The sequence below is a fragment of the Carassius carassius genome, chromosome 19 (genome assembly GCF_963082965.1).
Source record: "Carassius carassius chromosome 19, fCarCar2.1, whole genome shotgun sequence".
Taxonomy (NCBI): domain Eukaryota; kingdom Metazoa; phylum Chordata; class Actinopteri; order Cypriniformes; family Cyprinidae; genus Carassius; species Carassius carassius.
In genome coordinates, this window is record NC_081773.1 from 3,204,978 (window position 1) to 3,226,077 (window position 21,100).

At 35.7% G+C, this 21,100-nt stretch overlaps 1 protein-coding gene across 1 annotated transcript in view; it reads left to right on the top strand.

Annotated features, from left to right (window-relative positions):
* agps (alkylglycerone phosphate synthase) overlaps positions 1 to 14,846 on the top strand; it is a 55,930-nt gene extending 41,084 nt beyond the window's left edge. Inside the window, exons 13-20 of the mRNA XM_059499532.1 lie at positions 5,067 to 5,143; positions 6,763 to 6,875; positions 7,404 to 7,473; positions 8,313 to 8,374; positions 8,729 to 8,818; positions 9,842 to 9,941; positions 10,573 to 10,630; positions 14,171 to 14,846. Coding sequence (XP_059355515.1) covers positions 5,067 to 5,143; positions 6,763 to 6,875; positions 7,404 to 7,473; positions 8,313 to 8,374; positions 8,729 to 8,818; positions 9,842 to 9,941; positions 10,573 to 10,630; positions 14,171 to 14,292 — 692 coding nt within the window. The 3' untranslated portion in view covers positions 14,293 to 14,846. The remainder of the gene's footprint in view (positions 1 to 5,066; positions 5,144 to 6,762; positions 6,876 to 7,403; positions 7,474 to 8,312; positions 8,375 to 8,728; positions 8,819 to 9,841; positions 9,942 to 10,572; positions 10,631 to 14,170) is intronic.
* The last annotated feature ends 6,254 nt before the right edge of the window (positions 14,847 to 21,100 follow it).

Below are 21,100 nucleotides of genomic sequence, written 5' to 3' on the forward strand. Positions count from 1 at the left end.
GGTATCAAATTTTCATGTTGCAATTAATTGCAAATGCTTTCATCACGGTATACGGTATTATCACAATATTGACATTTATTTGCAGAAAAGTCTTGTTTTTTTTCTTATAAGAATGACTGAAAATTTAAATACAGTAAAGCAATACAAAAACATTTCACACAGATTAAAGTGCAAAAGAATTATAAAGAACAATAGGTAACACATAAATGGATAAGTACGATCTCATTAGTTAACCTTAATGTACTAACATTAAAGGGATAGTTCGCCCAAAAATGAAAATTAGCCCATAAATGACTTACCCTCAAGTCATCCTAGGTGTATATGAGTTTCTTCTTTCAGACGAATCCAGTCAGATTTAAATAAAAATTGTCTTTGATCTTTCAAGCTGTTTAATGGCACTCAGCGGGTGCTGCAGTGCATCGGTCCAAAAGAAGTGAAATAAAAGCGCATCCATTCATAAAAAAGTGTCACACGTGGCTCCAGGGGTTGAACAAAGGGGTTAAATGTAAGAATCACTTTAATCTAGCTTGCGCTCACTGTTATACACGGAAGCAGCTTCGGGAGCATGACGTGAGACGTCGGTGATAAAATAATAAGTGTGACATCAGGGGTTCAACTGTAATTTTAGGAAGCTATGAGAATACTTTTTGTGCACAAAGAAAACAACGACTTTGTTCAACAATTATTCTCCTCCGCGTCACTCTTTAGCGCCATTTTCTGCCATGTATGTACACGGATACATTGTTTACGTTCAGATCAATGTGTAAACAACATATCCGTGTATATACGTTGCACGCTATACTGTGTATTACGCTATATTATGTATATTATGGGAAGAGGGGGCAGGGAGCAGCAGCTCGTTTGCTTTTAAAGAGACATGCATAAAAACTGCGTATTTGTGCTTTCACTCTAAATAGGTTTTTTCAAAATGATATAATAAATGATCTGTAAAGTATTTTGAGCTGGGACTTCACAGACACATTCTCGGGACACCTGAGACTTATATTACATCTTGTGAAAAGGGGCACAATATGTCTCCTTTAAAACAGAAGAAATGTTTGGGTGAGCTGCTCCTTTAAATTAAAGTTTGTTGTACTGGGGCTTGTGCTCCGATGCAAAGCGAATAGTTAATCAAATTAATAAAATGTATAATTAACTTATTTATTTGTGAATTAATGTCAACTAAAAATAAAAGTACTAATAAACAGCCAGTGTGTTAATAAAAGGCATGCTAAAAAGAAGCTAGATAATAGTGTAAAGTGTTACCTGCATTTTAAATTAGTAATAGAGTACAGTTTCTATAATTTAAGGCAAAACGGTGACTCTAAGCATGTGTGGGAGTGCGGGGTGTGTGTCCTGTGTGGGCTGATCTCAGATGACACAAACCTCAGGAAAGAGCAGTTACACCTGCAGTCACCTGTCTGCTGTAGGAAGAAATGTCTTGCATTTACATTCACGGTTATGTGTTAGAGATGCTGCAGCTTCCTCCCTGCACCCCTTCTGCCATTCTTCAGATAAGGTGTGTTATATGAAGCTTGAAACGGGGTTCTGTTGTACTCGATGTTCGAAAATTACTGCTGGACCAACAAATGTTAATGTACAGATTTAATGTACAATTGCTGATTCATGCATGATACAAAGTACAGACAGTGGCAGATGTGAGAGTGAAGGTGTTGATATGTTAAGAAAATATGTTAGAAAAATAACATTCATATTTATTACAGAAATCATATTATATGCTTAATAACAATAATAATAATAAGTATAATAATTATTATTATTATTTTATCAAAGCAGAATATTTTTGTGGAAACTGATACTTTTTTTCAGGATTATTTCATGAATAGAACTATAATTTGGTATCATTTATAAATGTGACTTTAGATCAATAAATATAAAAAGTATTACATTATAATATAATACTGGTTTAATTGCAGTACTCTTAAAATAACACTAGTTTAATATATATATATATATATATATATATATATATATAATATACATGAACCATAAGAAATTACCTAATTTATTTGAAACACTTATAATTATGTAATTACGTTTCTTTTGTTTATCGAACAGTTATACAGCAATCTGAATGTTATGGTTGACGTTTCAGATTTACAGTAACCACTCTGCCACAAACCAGATTTCAATATATATATATATATATATATATATATAAATATATATATATATATATATATATATATATATATATATATATATAAATATATATAATATATATATATATATATATATATAATATATATATATATATAAATATATATATATATATATATATATATATATATATATATATATATATATATATATATATATATAAATATATATAATATATATATATATATAATATATATATATATATATATAATATATAATTTTTTTATTATGTATATTCACGAATATTCGTGAGCTATATTTGGTGACATCATAAAAACTGAACTAAATGACATCACGGTTTAGTTGTTACTCTTGTGATGAATTTCCAGCAGTGCTGTTTATTCATAACCGAATATTACCTGAGTATTATAAGCTGGTTATGTAATATGGGAAAACAAGAAGTATAGAAACATAGAGAGCCTGTGTTTCCACAGTCATCATTTATAATGTTCTGTTTTCATTTTCCACTCCACTGAGATGAATTGGAAGATTTAGCATTTGAGAGCTTTGTTTTGGTTTTTATTACTTGTTGTTGTTTTGTGTATTCATTACATCAAGAGGTTTAATTTGGTCTGGTGTAATTTATCTCTGGCGAACCCCCCACTCGCGCCGTCTCGTATAAAGTGAAATTGATCATTATTTTACCAGCTGAGCAGCGAGCGATTGCACAAACACACAATTCAGGAACAATGAAGAATGGCCCTGGCAGCAATTAAGCTCCCAGTGCAGCCCAGGTTTATAGCGTTGCATGTGGAGATGTGGGGAATGTGTGAGGTGTTGCCAGATATATCTGGAAAAGTTTCCCCGTCTCCAGGGATCTCATTAACTCCTGTTCGGCTCGGTGTTTTCATCGACGATGCACTTCTGAGAGGCACAGAGATGTATTGACTCTTTAATGAAGACTCCAGTATCTGTAATCATCCTGGTTTTTGCAGCATGCACACTCTTTAAGCCCAGACGTGTGGCTGTATTATTTTGATATGTGCGTGTTATAATCACAACCAGAAGAAAGGGGAGATAATGTGTGTTGTTATGATGAGTGTAATCTCAGTATGGGGTTGTAAGGGTGTGGATCCTCATGAATTAAAGGTCGCTGGGGCTGAATCAATCCTCCAGTCTTCAGTGTCACATGATCCTTCAGAAATCATTCTGATATGCTGATTTTCTGCTCAAGAAACATTTCTTATCAGTGTTGAAAAACTCTTGTACTACATATTTAATATATTTTATGTTAAACCATGAACAGGATTAGGGATTAGAAATGGATGACTAGAAAGTTCAACAGAACAGCATTTTTTTTGTACCATTATATGAGCTCGCATTATGAAATACTGTCACTTTTGATCGATTGAATTCACCCTTCCCGAATAAAAGTATTAATTTGTGTAAAAAAAAAAATGACCAATTTTTTTATGGTAGTGCATATTGATTAAATACATTACATAACTTTGATAATGGCTATTTTGGGGTAATTCAGTGAATTACTTTTAATACATTAAGAAATTAAAGGAACTGCAACACAGATGTTCGTTTATTATTCTTATTATTCTTATTCTTATTATTTTGTAACTTGGATGCAAAAATGGAAACGCGCAAGATTGGATTCAAAACATAATAAATGCAAAAACTTCCAAAAAATAAAAATAAAGGGGAAAAAAAGGAAGAAAAGCTTAAAGGCACAATATGTAAGGTTTTTGTAATAAAATATCCAAAAACCTTGTGCACAGTGTTGTGTATTTCATGCAGTTGTGTACTTGCGTTATTCCAATTGTAAATCCAGAGAAATTCATGTTTTAAAAATTGTCTTGTCCCTGTTCCTCCATGTTCACGGTCACCTATCAGTGACATAATATCCGCGATATACTCTGTTTTCGCTTGTAGAAACTACAAGTATGGACAAAAATGCCGCTGCACAGTTAAAGTAAATCCATTACGGCTGAAATGAAAAGTGTTGACTGCAGCATTAACTTTAGATCTGCCCAGTGTTGCACCATGACTCTCCGAGTTTTTATGGTGTTTCGCTTTATGACCAATCACACACGGGTCTGTGGAGCTTAAGAATGCAGTGGCCAATCAGAGGCGTTCAGATGAGTCAGCGCTGAAACACGGGAGTTGACTGAATTCAGCCCATAAACAAGTGCAGATGTATGTATGATGTAAGTAAGTGATTCATTCATCAGTTTATAGACCATCTACTGAGTTTGTTTTTTAAATCGCTTAATCTCGCGCTAGACTGAAATCAGTCAAAATGTTATTTGACGATGTAAATGTTCTTTGCTGGCTTTCTCTGCATGATTTACTCGCTATTTGAATAAATGTGGAAAGTGCGGGTAATTCATTACCTCATCTGTGAACATGATTCGTGAGTTCACTGGATTTAATGTGATGTTATAAAGCATCCACAAATAAAACAAAATGCACTGAAACTAAACTAAATGCTGTGCCATGACTGGCATGTTTGATATTTCTCACACAGATTCATGTCAGTTTTTTAGTTGATTTGAATGAATCTGAGAGTTTGTGTTCGTTCTGACTGTGTGTGTGAGAGATTTAGCAGCGTTTCATATCAGAGCAGCTGCTATCTGGATGATTTATGACAAACCCCCTGTGAAACATGCTCACTGCGTTCCCTCTCGCTCTCTGTCTTCAGTCATTACTGTGCTATTGTTCACACATGCTAATAAATCTGACACAAAGGCCTCTTGCAAATCCAAGTGGGCAAAACTGAGGGATGTTTGATGACTCTAGAACAGTACCAGAGACATTCGTTTCTCCTTTTTTAAAGAGATGAAAGCTTTTTTGGCTGCACACAAACAAATAAATTGCTAAATGATTGCATGCTTAATACTGAGGTCTATTGATGTGTTTATTCTTGATTTGACCAGGTCATGCACTCAAGCCACAAGTGTCCTCCATATTCACATCATTCCTGGACGGCTTGAAAAAATTCTACATCACAAAGGTGAGAAAGAAGTGTACTTGTGTGTTAAACGGCTCTCTGTAATGGTCCATTCTGATTGGTCAGTCACAGTTTTCTCTTTTAAAGCAGGGAGCATTTGCCAGGTTATTTATTTACTGCACTGTCATCAGTCACCCGCACAGCCTTGAAATGAAACATCCTTAGCATGTTCCTCACTAAACTGGTGGATTGAATGTTAATTGAGATATCACCATACTTACACGGTTGATTGACTACAGTAAGAATTACACTGATTTTTTGTAAATCGATTTTTTTCTTCTGAAATGCTATGTTGAAATATGCAAATGAGGTGTTATCTAATTAAATATGCGCTGATTTGCATACATTTCTAAAACAAAGATCTCAACATTGGATGAAGCCAGGTAAAAAAATCTTGTCATTTTGACATATTTAGACTCTTAAGGTTTTTAGAGAGGGGTGTTTGGATAGCTCTCGTTATCGCTCCATAAAATGTTATAAAAATATTTTTTTTAAGTAAAATGAATTAAGTAAAAAAACACTATTGGCTATAAAGATATTTACATGAAGTTGGAGGGAACAGATTTGGACAAAGAAACTTCAATGTGAGAGTTTTTTTTAAATTTATTTTGTTTTTAGTTTATTCTTGGTTTGTTTTGTTTTATGTTTTGGTTTCGGGTTGGTTTGTGTTTTTTGTTTTGTTTTTAATTTGTTTTTATGTGTTTTGTTTTTAATTTTTTTTTTTATGTATTTTGGTTTTTGGTCTGATTTTTGTTGGTTTGTTTACTGAATCCGAATATAATTTTTTCCCTGCCCAAACAGCCTTGAAATTAAATCAGACAATACATTTTATTTTAAAGGCATCTTATTTTTTGTGTTATCAGATTAACAGATAATGAACTAAAAGCAGTCAAATGTGCAACATACGTATAAAATTAATACAATTTAAAAGTAGGCCAAAATTTTATTTAGTTCTGTTTTGTTCTGCATTTTGTTTTTGTTTGATTTTTTTTTTTTTTTTTTTTACTACATCCTAATAATATTTTGTCCTCCCCTAAAAGCTTTGAAATTAAATCATAAATGTAAACTTATTTGAGAGGCAGAGCATCTAAAGCATCTCAGGGTGCATTTCACGAATCTGTGAACATAATCAGACAAAGAAACTTAAATAAAATATTGTTTTTCGTTTTGTTTGTGTGTGTGTTTTGTTCACAACATAATTCACATACTTCCAATTTTGTTATGACATAACTTTGAAGACTCGTATATTAATATTTTTATTTAACATTTCAGAATAATGAATTGTAGGAGTGCCAATTTTCACAGCTACTGAAGGATTTCAGTATTTGTCCGTGCTGCTGTTACACTGCTCTGCTCTCTGAAATACTTAGTCATTCTACAGTCAAAGCAAGAAATAAAGTGACTGATTTTTATCCTCTGATTTGATAGCCTGGTGTAAAGTCGGCTATGCTGTTATTGGGTGACAGTTTTTCCCCGCCCACGCAGCCTTGAAACAAGAACAGAAATGAAAACTGATTTTAGAGGCAGAGAATGTCAAAGGCTCATACATTTTGATAAAGGATTGTCACTTTCTTTCTTTTTCTAATAACATCTGCTGATCAGTTTTGATGTGACGCTCTCAGTTTAAAGGCTTCGACCCGCACCACCTGTGTGTCGCGACGCTGTTATTTGAAGGGAATCGTGGGAAGGTTTTGCAGCACGAGAAACAGGTTTATGACATCGCAGCCAAATTCGGGTAAGAAAGCGCTCATTTTTGTGTGTTCTTCTAATCTGTGCTGTTTCTCTGCAGCATGAGTTACTGTTTCACCAGCAAGGGTCGTGACCCCTGACCTCACCTGATCTCTCTGATTGTATAGAGAAGCACGAGCGTTTGTCTCGGTCTTTTCATCCTCCCTCGTTCATCACGGCTCTCTCAGTGGCACTGATGGGTGTGTGAGGAGAAGAGTGGACAGACTGAATGATTTCTGCTTTAAAGCTTGTGTTGATTCTGAGAATATTTCATTAGAGGCTGATTGTGATGGATAGAAGGAGAATCCCACAGCTGACCTTATTGATCCACTGCTTCTGTGTGTGTGTGTGTGTGTGTGTGTGTGTTCGTTCATGCAAGAAATGTTCACTGGACCACAAACGCCTCATAATTTCTCTTTTGCTACATTGACTGTGCTGATAATGTATATTTTCTCCTTCACTTCCCAGTGACCTGTACTCTGATGTGTGACTCTGTGTGTGTGTGTGTGTGTGTGTGTGTGTGTGTGTGTTTTAGGGGTCTGGCAGCAGGAGAGGATAACGGTCAGAGGGGTTACATGCTGACGTTTGTCATCGCGTATCTGCGGGTGTGTTATGAAGCTCCTCACACTGATTTACTCAATCTTTATTACACAAGACTTCAAAATACTCATAAATGCTCCTTCATAAAACTTCTTTTTTGATGTCTAACCCTAAATGTATGTTTTCATGGCATGTGTTCGGTAAGTTTATTTTGTTGTTGCTTTTTTAGGAAAGAAACTAACACTTTTTTTTTTAAAGCAAGAACACATTAATCTTAATCAAAAGTGACAGTAATGACATTTATAATATTACAAATGATTTCTGTTTTAAATATCTGCTGCTCTTCTGAACTTCATATTAATAATAAAAATAAAAAATAAAAACTGAAAAGACAGTTTCCACAAAAGATATTATGCATTGAAAACATTGATAATAATCAGAAATGTGTTTTGAGCAGCAAATCAGCTGAAGATCGTGTAAGGAATGATGCTGAAAATACAGGAATAAATTACATTTGACTATATATACTGTTTTATATTGTAATAGTAATTAACAATATTATTATTTTTATTGTATTTTTAATCAAATAAATCTAGTGTTGGTGAACATAATATATAAAAGATAAAATATTTTTTTTTCATTTTTAGAAAATCTTACTGAACTCAAACTTTTGAACAGAAATGTGTGTGTGTGTATGTATATATATATATATATATATATTTTAGAAATAGAAAGACAGTGTGTGTTGAAATGTGTTTTTGTGTATTTGTACTTAAATGTACACTCGAACTGAATTAACTTTAACTTGCATGTTTTTTATTCTCTATGTGAACAATTAAGAAACTAAAATCCCCAAATACAGAGTCAAGTTCTGTCCATTAATGCAACACGTGTTTGTGTGTAGGATTTGGGAATGGACTACTATGTGATCGGAGAGTCGTTTGAGACGTCTGTGCCTTGGGACAGGTGAATGCTCAGACAGTGCCATCTCTTCTGCATCACTGTGCACTGTCTGTCTGTCGTCCACTGATGCCCACACGCTCTCGGATGAAGGGTTCAGCGGAGGGGCGAAGGTTTCAGAGATGCCAAGCCAAACCTTGACCTCCCACAAAGACACACACACTTTCAGACTTTATGTGAACCTGTACAGATTGTGAACTTGAAGCAGTCAAGTGTGAAGTCTTTACAGCTTAAAGCATCCAAGACTCATCTTATCTCTCGCTGAGTGAATGTTTAGAGTCAGAAGAAACCAGACAAAAAGCTCAAATATACGAGTGTCTTACATATGTGGTTTCTTTTGTTTTGTACGGTTTCTTTCAGGATTTTGGACTTGTGCAGGAATGTGAAGGAGAGGATTGTAAGAGAGTGTAAGGAGAGAGGAGTACAGTTCCCTCCGCTCTCCACATGCAGGTACACACACACACGCACACGTCTGTCTCTCTGACTTTTGATTTACTGTCTATGAGTAAGCACCTAGCAATCATCTGGTGGCAACTTCTGTGAATTGTAAAAATGTAGTTTTACGCAATTTGATATATTGATTGATGAACTCTGTGTTCATTCTGACCTCACCTTTAACGTCACGCACAGAAAGAGAGGGAGATTTGGGCTGAAGTGCATTTTATTTCAATCATTCATTTCCTGTCTTTCGCTGTCCAGCTGCGTGTGACATGATTGATGTGGCCGTTTAACCTCTGCAAAACCGGATAACACCAACTCACGGCCCTTAAACTTTCCCTGTCTCAAATTCAAGGGTCTCAAAGACAGGCCCTGGATAGAAAGCATGTTAATGTCAATTGATTTAGCAGGAAGAATATTAAGATAACTAGTTGTAGAAACATCGAACTCTACTGCTCCTAACGCAGATCAGTGGTTAGAAGTGTGTATACCACCATATAAATAGAAAACTACGAGAAGTTGAGCAAAAATTGTATTTCTAGTTTGAGTTCAATTTAGTTTTAGGATTTCAACATCCTTGGTCAAATAAAGAGATCATAGTGGCAGATACATGCACTGTAGATATGGCATCTATAATCTGTAGTAAATAGGTATCATCATGATTGTGAAAATGAACTGAATTATTTATTTTGCATGCTTTTTGTGCAACCCAGCGACTTGAAAACACTGTATATATTTTGTGTGTACTGTTCAGTACACATACAGTAATTACATTAAAGTGCACTCAGTATTTTTAATGAAAAGTTAAATAAAATTTTAGGACAATAAAATATTAGATATATTTAAAAATGATAATCATGGCTGACTGCTGACTGCACATTTCTGCATCTAACTGAACTGAAAAATGATATCGTTGCTTGATGCTACATCCACACCACTAGGTGTCAATATAGAGAAAAGTTGCTGAGTGCATCTTTAAGTAGGAACTTCCAAGAATATATATTTTTTTTAAATCTTTTCTTTTTTCTTTTCTAGAGTTACACAGACGTATGATTCAGGTGCTTGTGTGTATTTCTATTTTGCCTTTAATTACCGGGGTCTGAGTGATCCAGTTCACATCTATGAACAAGTGGAGGTACGTACAGTAAGAAAGAAAGCAAGCACAGTATTCCTCAATAATTACCCGTGAATGTATTTCTCGTTTTTAAAGCCATCACAATGTGCTGTTTCAGCTGCTGTTCAATTCAAAACAAAGAAATGGTTCGGTTTTCAGCTTAAAATAAGTAGATATTAGGGTTGGGTATTTTATCAATTCTGATTCTGCTTATCGATTTCGATTCTCATGGATTCCCAGTTCAAACATTTAAATCAAACATATTTATTTTGTGTCTCTCTTTTTGTAAAGCATTTAACTGCTACTGAATGCCATGAGCAAACACCTACAGCCGGCAAAATAAAAAAATATTTTGACTTTAAATGGAGATTGTAGTTCTCTCCCAGTTCTGAAGAACAAACCTTAGACAATGATACAAAATCTAGTGGATTTTATGAATGGAATGATTTGTTGATTCACTCAGTATTTACTGGATGAATCAATGTTTTTTTTAATGAATCCGTTAAATGAATGATTTAAAGACAAATACATTTTTAACAGCCACCCCCAAAAAAAGATGCGCACACAGGAATTGATTGGTGGAATTGAACTCTTTTTCGATTCCCAACCCTAGTAGATATTGACAGTTTGTTTCTTTTTTGCTTTAATGTAGCATGCAGCCCGGGAGGAGATTCTAGCCAACGGAGGAAGTCTGTCTCACCACCACGGAGGTGAATCTCACCATACATCATCTGAAATAAATGAATATATTCCCTCACTTGGATCTCTACCGAACACAACATATACAGTTATCTGTGTCTAAACTCAACAGTTCAGCTTTTTCAGAGAATTGCAGAGTTTGAATCAGTGGTTTGGCCTGGTTTATTACATCTGAAACACATGACTTATTAACATCCGCCTGCTGTTAGCTAAACTCTTTTATCACAGACACACACACACACACACACTGTATCCTACATGAGGTCGACTGCTATATTCTGGAGTTCACTCTGTGGTTTCCTGATCATTATGTTGTTCTACACACCTGAATGACTTTTTTCTTCTTCTATGGAACACAAAACAAAATTCTGAAGAATAGTAACTAAGAAAATGTGAGTTTCAGGCTTCAAAAAATTATTTGTGTGAGAAATGTAAGATTATTATCTAACAGTCTTCTCCAACAGTGAGCTGTCACGTGCTGCGATCGAATCAGTGAGTTAAACTTGTGAACTGGATCAATCAGATTTGTGAAAGAATCATTCTGATCTATTTAACTGAAAAGATCAGATTCCAAATTGATCATTTAGATTCCACAGAAGAAAGACAAATAGTTTATTAAATGACGTGCAGGTGATTTGAGTTGTACCTTTAAAATGAGAGAGGAAATGGTGAGCTGATATTTATAAACTTTCCTGACTGTGATCTAAAAGAAAGAAAGAAAGCGATGCTGATGGTGTGTGTGTGTGTGGTGGGGGAGTGCTCTGTAATTGTGATTAATAGCAGTACTGCGGTACTAACTGCCTGCCGGCAGGCCCTTTTGTCTACACACAATCACAGCATGACAAATGAAGTGTGTGTGCGTGTATCTGGAAAAACAGATGTAGTCTGGGCTTGTGAGGTGGGAGGGCGCAGGAGAGAGGCACAGTTTACTAACCTGTGTTTACCGTGGGTCAGAGATGTGAATACAACCTAGCACGTTTGCCAGACCTCCACTCGCTTTAAACACAAGTGCACACGATTCTTTGTTGGCCATGTGTACATGCATCGAAGCAAACTAAACTAACTGCTCTGTTAAAGATAAAGGGTTTAAGAGAGGCCATGCAAACAGACTTTAGGGAGAACAAGAAAAAATGAAGACTCCTTTTTTTTAATGATTCGGTCAAACCAATTTTGCAAAGCATTTGTCAGGCATCTGACTGTATAACTTTGGGAGGTGGCTGACATTGATACTTAACACTATGGATTAGTTGAAACACCTACCCCCTAGCAAACAGAACTTACTAAAGATTTATTTCACAAAAAAAAAAAAAAAAATTATGAAAGTGTCTCAAAAATCAGTCATTTCTGCATGAGTCATTTTTATTTTGGGTGCGGTGACATGGATTAGATTAGTTTTGCATTGTGCATTCATTGAAATTATACAACGAACCTAGCAAACAAAACTTATTACAAAAAATACATTTGAAAAAAAGAAGGGCCTATGAGAACATTTTGAAAGTAATGATTAAAAATCAGTGAATCATTTGTGGTTTATTGAATTGAACTGTCCAAACAAACCTAGCAACCTTCACAAAGAGAACTAACTGAACATTTATTTCACTACAAAAGGTAGGGCTTCCTATTTTATAAAAGTCGTCTAAAAAAAATACAAATAATTATTTGAATTGGCAAATCACTTTGTGAACAGTTGTGAAATGAACTGATTCACTAAAATGAATAAAACTTTCCAGCATTCACAAGAACAACAATCACCTCTGTTGCCCAACATCCCTAGTATTTGTATATGTTTTAGACTAAATTAAAATTAAAAATTAAATTAAATGTATGCATTTAGCAAACACTTTTATCCAAAGTGACTTACATTGCATTCAGGCTAACAATTTTTCCTAACACAAATTTTTAAAAAATTTTCCTAGACTAATGTGACCCTAAGGTGATTTTTTTTGGTGCCGTGACCCAGATTCAATTAATTATTGTTGGACTTCGCAGCAAGAGTTTTGTTTTTTGGGGTTTGTTTGTTTGGCACCATGCAGACATGCTTAAAACTTTCTTCTGAGCTGCGTGTGTAAACGCACGCCTCAGGACAGTGTAGAAATACGAACAGCAGTGCAGGTGAAGAGCAGGGGTTATATGAAAAACAAGTGCATCGGTCTCAAGCACACTCAGACCGCTTCCGCTTCATTCAGTCATTATTGGACACAAACCTATGCTTTGTCTCTGGCTTGAGTTTTTTGCATGTCTCAGCTGTGCAAAAGTGGTTATGAGAGATGAGTAGTGACAATACAGTGATGGAAAGAGAGTGCGGGAATATGGGCTGATGGTGAGATGATAGATGTGTAAATTATCTCCGTGATGGAGGCAATGATGCAGTCATGCCTCCTTCTGTTTCTGTCTGTCGCCCAGCAGAGACACAAATACACCACTGGTGGTTTGAAGAGGGGCCGATGTGCACTCCTCCTGATTGGCTTGCTGTGTGTTCGGTGAGCCAGCGTGTTTTTTTCATGTGAAGTGACTGGCTCTATGGCTGCAAGACTTATTTGCATATGTATGAGAGAGTCCTGGGTTGGGGTGTTGCCAATAATGAGCTGCCCTTGCCCTAAACCCCGCCCCCTCTTCAAATGGTAAAGTATTACGGCGAAATGCTGTCTGCTCGCTTATCAATCATATTAAGCGCGTGACACAGAGAGAGAGAGAGGAGATGGGAACATCAAAGTTCCCTAAACTGCTGCTCTCACAAACAATATGCCGTGTATTACACACTCTCATAAACATGTTGTTGTTTTAATGATCTGGGAAAGAAATCATATCAGCATTATATAATTACATTATCTTTTTTGGACATTGGTTTAATTTTTACTTAATTTAAATATATATACAAAGTTTATATTTTAAAACAACAACAATAGTTATATAATAATAACGTAACAATACTAACAATATAACAATTTACTAACAATATAACGATAATGGTTTAAGATTTATTATTTATATGTATTATATTCTTGTTGGAAATTATATTTATTATAATAATCAATAGAGTGGGCTTTTTTTACTTTATCCAGTAAGCAACACCCATGACGCTCTAGCAATGCTTAAAAACCTTTAGATGAGCTCAACAAAGAGCAGCAGCCCCCTGGCATCTACCCACACTTCAGTTTATTCCTTCGTGTTATGATTGAGTGTCATCATTTTTTGAATTGTGTTTACAAGTAGTTTTGGTACATAGTTTAGTGTTAATTTATGTGTTAATGATTGTTTTTTGGTGAAGTGTGATAATGTAGTTGACGTTTATGTATGTTCGGTGGTGTTTAGTCTAAACATGAGAGAAGCAGACAGACAGACAGACAGACAGAGAAAGAGTTGCTCTCTCTCTCTCTGCTGGGAGCGCAGGCAACTTAATGAGTTTGATAGTCTGCTGCTCTCCATAAATCACATCATGCAAAACATCTGAGTGTTTCAGCAGTGCGGCCCACCCCACAACATCCATCATCCAGCGCTTACAGCCGCTCGCACACGTCTGCTCAATCCCTCTCTCTCTCTTTCTCTCACAGTGGGAAAACTCCGGAAGGAATGGATGAAAGAGAGCGTGTCCGGCGTGGGGCTCGGCATGCTCAAGTCGGTGAAGGAGTATGTGGACCCTCAGAACATTTTTGGCAACAGAAACCTGTTGTAATTCACTAACACACACTGTATTCATGTTTTCTATTATCGTCGTCAAATTTTGATTTAAACTTCATATTCCTGTGTTTCCTGGTGTGTGTGCGCCCAGTAAAACCATTCTTCTGTTTTCCCATTAACTCCATCCTCTTGCATTATTTGACCTTTGACCTCATCTGTAGTGAGGTGGCAGGACTCAAGCGCCTGTAACATCCTGCCTCCTCGCGATGACGTGACTTCAGTTCTCGCCGGTCTTCCCAGGGCTCGTCTGATTGATCAGGTTTTTGATGCTGTTACGTCTGGATGTTTGTGTGTCTGGCACTACTGTTGAGTTTGGTATAGTAACAGTGACTGAATGATGCTTTTTAAAGCAGTGTGCCTTCTGTCTGTCTTCCACTCCTCTTTCTGAGTGGCTAAATGTTTACTGTCTCTTTGATCCTCTCTGTACTTTTGCCTTTTCTATGCGTCTGTCAAACTAGGTATACTATAATTTTGGGTCAATCTCATGGAAAAAAAAGTCCTATTTGTATTTCACTCCAGACTCAAAGGGAATACAAGAACAATAGCCAACCCCGGTTCTTTTTTTTTTTTAAGGTTTACAAAAAATATGAACAATTTCCCCTTATATCTCACTATGGTAATATAAAAAAAAAATCCTACTGTAATCAAAATAATTTATTTAAAAATAATTATTTGTATTACAAAAATAAAAATGGGGAATATAAATCTATTAATTTTATTTATACTATCTATAATATATATTTACAGGTGCTGGTCATATAATTAGAATATCATCAAAAAGTTGATTTATTTAACTAATTCCATTCAAAAAGTGAAACTTGTATATTATATCCATTCATTACACACAGACTGATATATTTAAAATGTTTATTTCTTTTAATTTTTATTATTATAAATGACAACTAAGGAAAATCCCAAATTCAGTATCAGAAAATTTGAATATTACTAAAGACCAATACAAAGAAAGGATTTTTTAGAAATCTTGGCCAACTGAAATGAATGAACATAATAAGTATGAGCATGTACAGCGGGCTCCTTTTGCCTGAATTGGCTGTGTTGACCTTGGACCTCAGAAAACACAGTGGACCAACACCAGTAGACGACATGGCACCCCAAACCATCACTGACTGTGGAAACTTTACACTGGACCTCAAGCAATGTGGATTGTGTGCCTCTCCTCTCTTCCTCCAGACTCTGGGTCTCTGATTTCCAAAGGAAATGCTAAATTGACTTTCATCAGAGAACATAGCTGTGGACCACTCAGGAGCAGTCCAGTCCTTTTTGAAGCGAGACGCTTCGGACGCTGTCTGTTGTTCAAGAGTGGCTTGACACAAGGAATGCGACAGCTGAAACCCATGTCTTGCATACGTCTGTGTGTAGTGGTTCTTGAAGCACTGACTCCAGCTGCAGTCCCCTCTTTGTGAATCCCCCCCACATTTTTGAATGAGTTTTGTTTCACAATCCTCTCCAGGGTGCGGTTATCCCTATTGCTTGTACACTTTTTTTCTTCCACATCTTTTCCTTCCCTTCGCCTCTCTATCAATATGCTTGGACACAGAGCTCTGTGAACAGCCAGCCTCTTTTGCAATGACCTTTTGTGTCTTGCCCTCCTTGTTCAATGAGTCAATGGTCATCAACTGTCAAGTCAGCAGTCTTCCCCATGATTGTGTAGCCTACAGAACTAGACTGAGAGACCATTTAAAGGCCTTTGCAGGGGTTTTGAGTTAATCAGCTGATTAGAGTGTGGCACCAGAGGTCTTCAATATTGAACCTTTTCACAATATTCTAATTTTCTGAGATACTGAATTTGGGATTTTCCTTAGTTGTCATTTATAATCATCAAAATTAAAAGAAATAAACATTTGAAATATATCAGTCTGTGTGTAATGAATGGATATAATATACAAGTTTCACTTTTTGAATGGAATTAGTGAAATCAACTAATTATATGACCAGCACCTGTGTGTGTGTATATATATATATATATATCACAAAAACGTTATAAGATTATATTCAATAACATTAGTTATGTTGACATGAATAAACAATAAATTATATATATAACTTAATTTTTAAGAATTATAAATTAAGTAATTATAAAAAGCATTGACTAGTCTATTTGACCTTTCTGTAAAAGCGTTAAAATGTTCTCTCTTTTATGGAGATGAAATGTGATGTGGACGTTTTTGTGAGATTCTCCCGATGAAGAGGTGTAGTTTGTGCTGAGATCTCTCTGTATCTGTGGGCTTAAACAGATGTTGTATCTTCGTGGATCTGGTTTGGTTGATCATCTCAATGATCCGCATCAAATCTCTCCTTGTTTTTCTACCAAAGACTGCTTCAGCCACACACACATCTGTACATCCTGTACATAAACATGATCACATGGTTTGGAGAGCACGTTCACTGAAGATCCATCATGATAAATTGTATTTTTTTAACACAACGTATGCAAAAAGCCAGAGATGATCTGAACTGAGATCTAAAACATTATATGTGACCGTTACATCTTTTGATTTGTATGCATTCAAGCAGGATTCCTGCTCCATTAATCTGTTGTCGATTTGCGTCTCTGAGAGTCCGTTATACTCTGTTCTTCTCGAAGTTGTTTGACTTGTGTAGGAGATGCTTGCTTTCAGAGAAATAGTTCACTTAAAACAGAACATTCTCTCATTATTTACTCGTCCTCGGGATGTTTCAAACCGAATGACATTCTTCTGTAGAACACAAAAGGAGATGTTTGGAAGAATGTTCATGCTGTTCTTTTCCAGACAGTATGGATAAGAGATAGTCCACGCTATTAAATTTGTATGTCTTTATGTGCTGCATTTGCTTCATTATGATCACTTATGAGACACATGACCACTGCCATGATATAAAACCTGCTGCACATTAACACATTTAAAATGTGCAATTAAGTTTTGAGAGTTACTGCTGATACTTCGTGGTTATTTTTTTATTAATATGACTTTGAGGTTGGAGCTAATGATGACAGTTTTCTTAAGTGAACTATTTCTGTAGGCCTGTAAGCTGTGCAGACACATCCGTTACTGATTAATTTAGTGTTTAACAGCTTAGAGTTCAAACTACAGTGGCAGGGTCTTTATTTTCAGACGTCCTGCCCACTGCTCCTCGAGCCTGTCAGACGGGGTCCACTGCTTTCCCAAATGACACTCGACCAATTACGACGTGTCAGAGGAGCTTTTATATTTCTACACTGAGAAAAAAAGATGATTCATTGAATTTGCAAAAAATGTTAAAGTATGTGGTTGCAATCAATTTTCTATCTAGATTTGAATAAATTTAGTTGAACTTTGAATGTTTTTTTTATGTATCTAAAATAAATTATTTGCAACCACTTACCTAAAAAAATGTGTACATTATAATTTTTTTCAGTGTGCTTTACTCATGTAATCATATAATATTTGTATTTATGTATGTATTTATATTTGGGGGGGGGGGGGGGGGGGGGGGGGGGTTGGTGAGTTTTATTTTTAAAAAGTTGTTACATTTAAAAATATAGTTAATATTTTTGCTCAGATAATTTTGTCCAGTACAGCTGTAGAGAACGCAGTTTGCGTAGAACACTAATGGAGCACCAGTCACTAAACAGTCGTAGATTTTTTATTAACTACAACAATATTGTTACACGAGTGATGGAGAAATAACTCTTGGGAAGAAAAAGCTGAAGAACATTCAGTTCTTTAAACTTCTGAGGATCTGAAATTAAATTTTAAGCATTTAGTCACTTGTTTTAATGCATAGACACTAGTTTATGTAAATCTAGTTTCTTGTGGGAATGAATCATGCACAAACGCCTCTCACCACACGGTGTCACTGCTGAGTGCCATCTGTCTGGATCTGAATACAATGCTGCTCCTAGGAAACCAGGAAACCATGAGCACATTTGAATTGAATTATGTGTGTCAGGTTAGTGAGACATCTAAAATGAGCAGTTTTATCGCCACCTCTGCATGCTACAGCATTAAAAAAGTACTAGGAGCTCATGTTATTTCTGTTTTTACAGGTTTATGTATTAATACCAATGCTCAATTTTTCAAAGTATGCACAATAAACATGCAACTCATTACCAGCAGCACGTTTATTTGAATCGGACAGTTCACACTTTCAGAAATAATAGTTCAGGATTCTCAAGAAATCTCTTCCAGACAAAAGGAGAGCTGGAACCCAGAGCAAGACAATTCAAAAGAGCCTCATCACGTACATAAGAATCTTAAGTTACAACAAGAACCAATCCCCCAATAAATCATTGGGAGTAATGTAAAACATTCAGAACGATGCAGTCGCATGATATGAAATCATTCCTCCCCGCTGCGATGCAACAGCTGCTTCCATGCAGGTACATTAATGAATTACAGATGACTCTCATTACACTTAACTCTTCTTCTCTGAAGCACACGCTTCTTCATGCAATTACATTTGACTCTTTATCAGCTGACAGAGGACCAGAGTCCACTTCAGGACGCAAAGGATCATGGGACAGGGGAGAGATCTGAGTGAATGTTTGTGGCTGTTTGTTATAGTTGCCCTCAAAACGATAGATGTTCTCCTAATTGGAGGAAGACTTTCCGTAGAGGAAACCCCCCTGTGACCTCTGACCTGACTCATAGTACATGTTCGAACACAAGCCACTAAAAATATTAGTGTGTAATCATACAAATTTAGCTCCATACAGCCAGTCTATCTCTGACAGCATACAGATCCAATAAACAACCCCAATACCCTTCCCATCAGCCAACAGGCTTTATTTTTCCCAAATACTACGGTATAGTCATATTTTTTCCCCTCCATCCAGGAAAACTGAAAAGACCAGATAATAAGTGTTTATTTTGTGATGGGTTTGTGTTGAAAACCTTGGAGTGAGTTATGCCATAAATCCAGCATTCACATTTAAAAATATTTAGATTTTTTTTTTCTTTAAGATGTAGACGTGAATCCGTGAATTTAACAGTTATACAGTCCTGGACAAAAAAAAATAAAACAACATTTTTATGTGTATTACAAACAAAAAAGGAAACAATTTGGACATGTTTCATATTAGTGAATTTTGATAGAAAATGTGTTGCAACTGAAATAATATATATATTTTTTTTAACCTGCTAGATGAGATTAGAGCTTCATTTACAAACAAGCTAACTTTCCATACTGTGAGGTTCTGTAATGATGCCCGTGTGCACTGAAGTAGATTTTTAATTAGTAAAGGCACATACTTGTCTCCGAACTTTTGTCATCAACTCTTGTGGAAAAAGGTGGCTGACAAAAACAGTCTGAAGTTAGACAGACATTAGCAGACATTTACCTCCACATTTCCTACACTACTTTTATGAGACAATCTGTGGAGGAGAGTAATGCACTTCTGTAGTAGTTGAAAACATGACCTAATTATTCAAACTATTTAGTAATTATTTAAAGCATGCAGAAGGTGTGTAGTACTTCTGTGTAAACCTGCCAGGCGTTCGGTGTGGGTCTGAGGTAATGCATACACCACGACTTTATCCCAAATCACACACTCTAAGTACTTTTTCTGAATTTTGACATACTACACTTTCCACACTCAGGTTTTTGGCCTACTATATAGTAGGGAAGTATGTGACTGTGGGTGCTGCTTCATATGGTTAAAACAAGAAAGGCATGTAAGGCCTGTTTCACTCCAGCCTATGAGGCCGTTCACACATAACATGTCTTAGGGTCTAAAAACACTAAAGAAATGGTTTTAAAAGGCTTTTGAGATGTAGACAGCAGAATAGAATATCAGGCATCTTTTGTAAAGAAACCGGTTGTGATAATTGCTTGAAAAAATTTAATATCCTCACACAGCCACTATCAGTGCTTCCTCTGCTGTGTTGCCATCACAGAAAATCATCTTCCATGCCTGATTGATACTGTAAACTAAAGCTTGCAATGCTCGCCCCGCCTACGGGGCCTTCTGATTGGCCCACTGTTTTGGAAATGACATTGATGGGCGGTGCTGCATGTAAAAGTAGATTTTTTTTTACTTGACATGGCATCTCCAAAACATGATGCTCATGTACGAAACACTGCAAAAGTGTGAGACGCGAGTGCAACGGTCATACACAGCCACCTAGTGGGTTTATATAGAAAAACAATGGGAAAATAGCACACTGGAATGGAAAAGTGCATTTTGTGTGAAGTTAAGTTTTGTTTTTTCAAAATAAAAGTTTCAAAGCTGCATCTCTGAATTTCTGAGTTACTACATCAAGTATTTTCTTTAATAATTTATGAAATGTCACAGTCACAATCATCATGAAATGTAATTTACATGAGGAGCGGCATCACATTTATAGCCAAAAAGTAAGTAATAAGTAACTACTATAGTACGATGCATTGTTGGAGAAACAAATTATTCTTGACTGTTTTCCGAAAAAGTAGGACCTTTGTTCCACATCCCTCATTTGGACAATTTTGGTTAATGACGTTAAGAAGGTGGAGTGAAAAAAGTTGTTTGCGAATGTTTGTTGGAATATAGATTTGGGAAACACCAAACTGTTGAATTATGTTGGTAACAATAGAACTTAAAAGCATTGTTGGTTAACTATGATTTTGGGAAACGCACCAGAGTACAAATCTTCAGGATTTCTCTTTTTTTTTTTTTGCATCATACATACTAGGGGTGTGCGATAATAAAAAAAGAAAAGAAAAGAAAAAAAACGACTAATTACACTATATTTTGTTACTTTGGAAAATATACTTTAAATATATACTTAAAATTGGTGGTAAATCACCTCAGTCATTGAATCATGCATTCAACCGATTCATTCAAA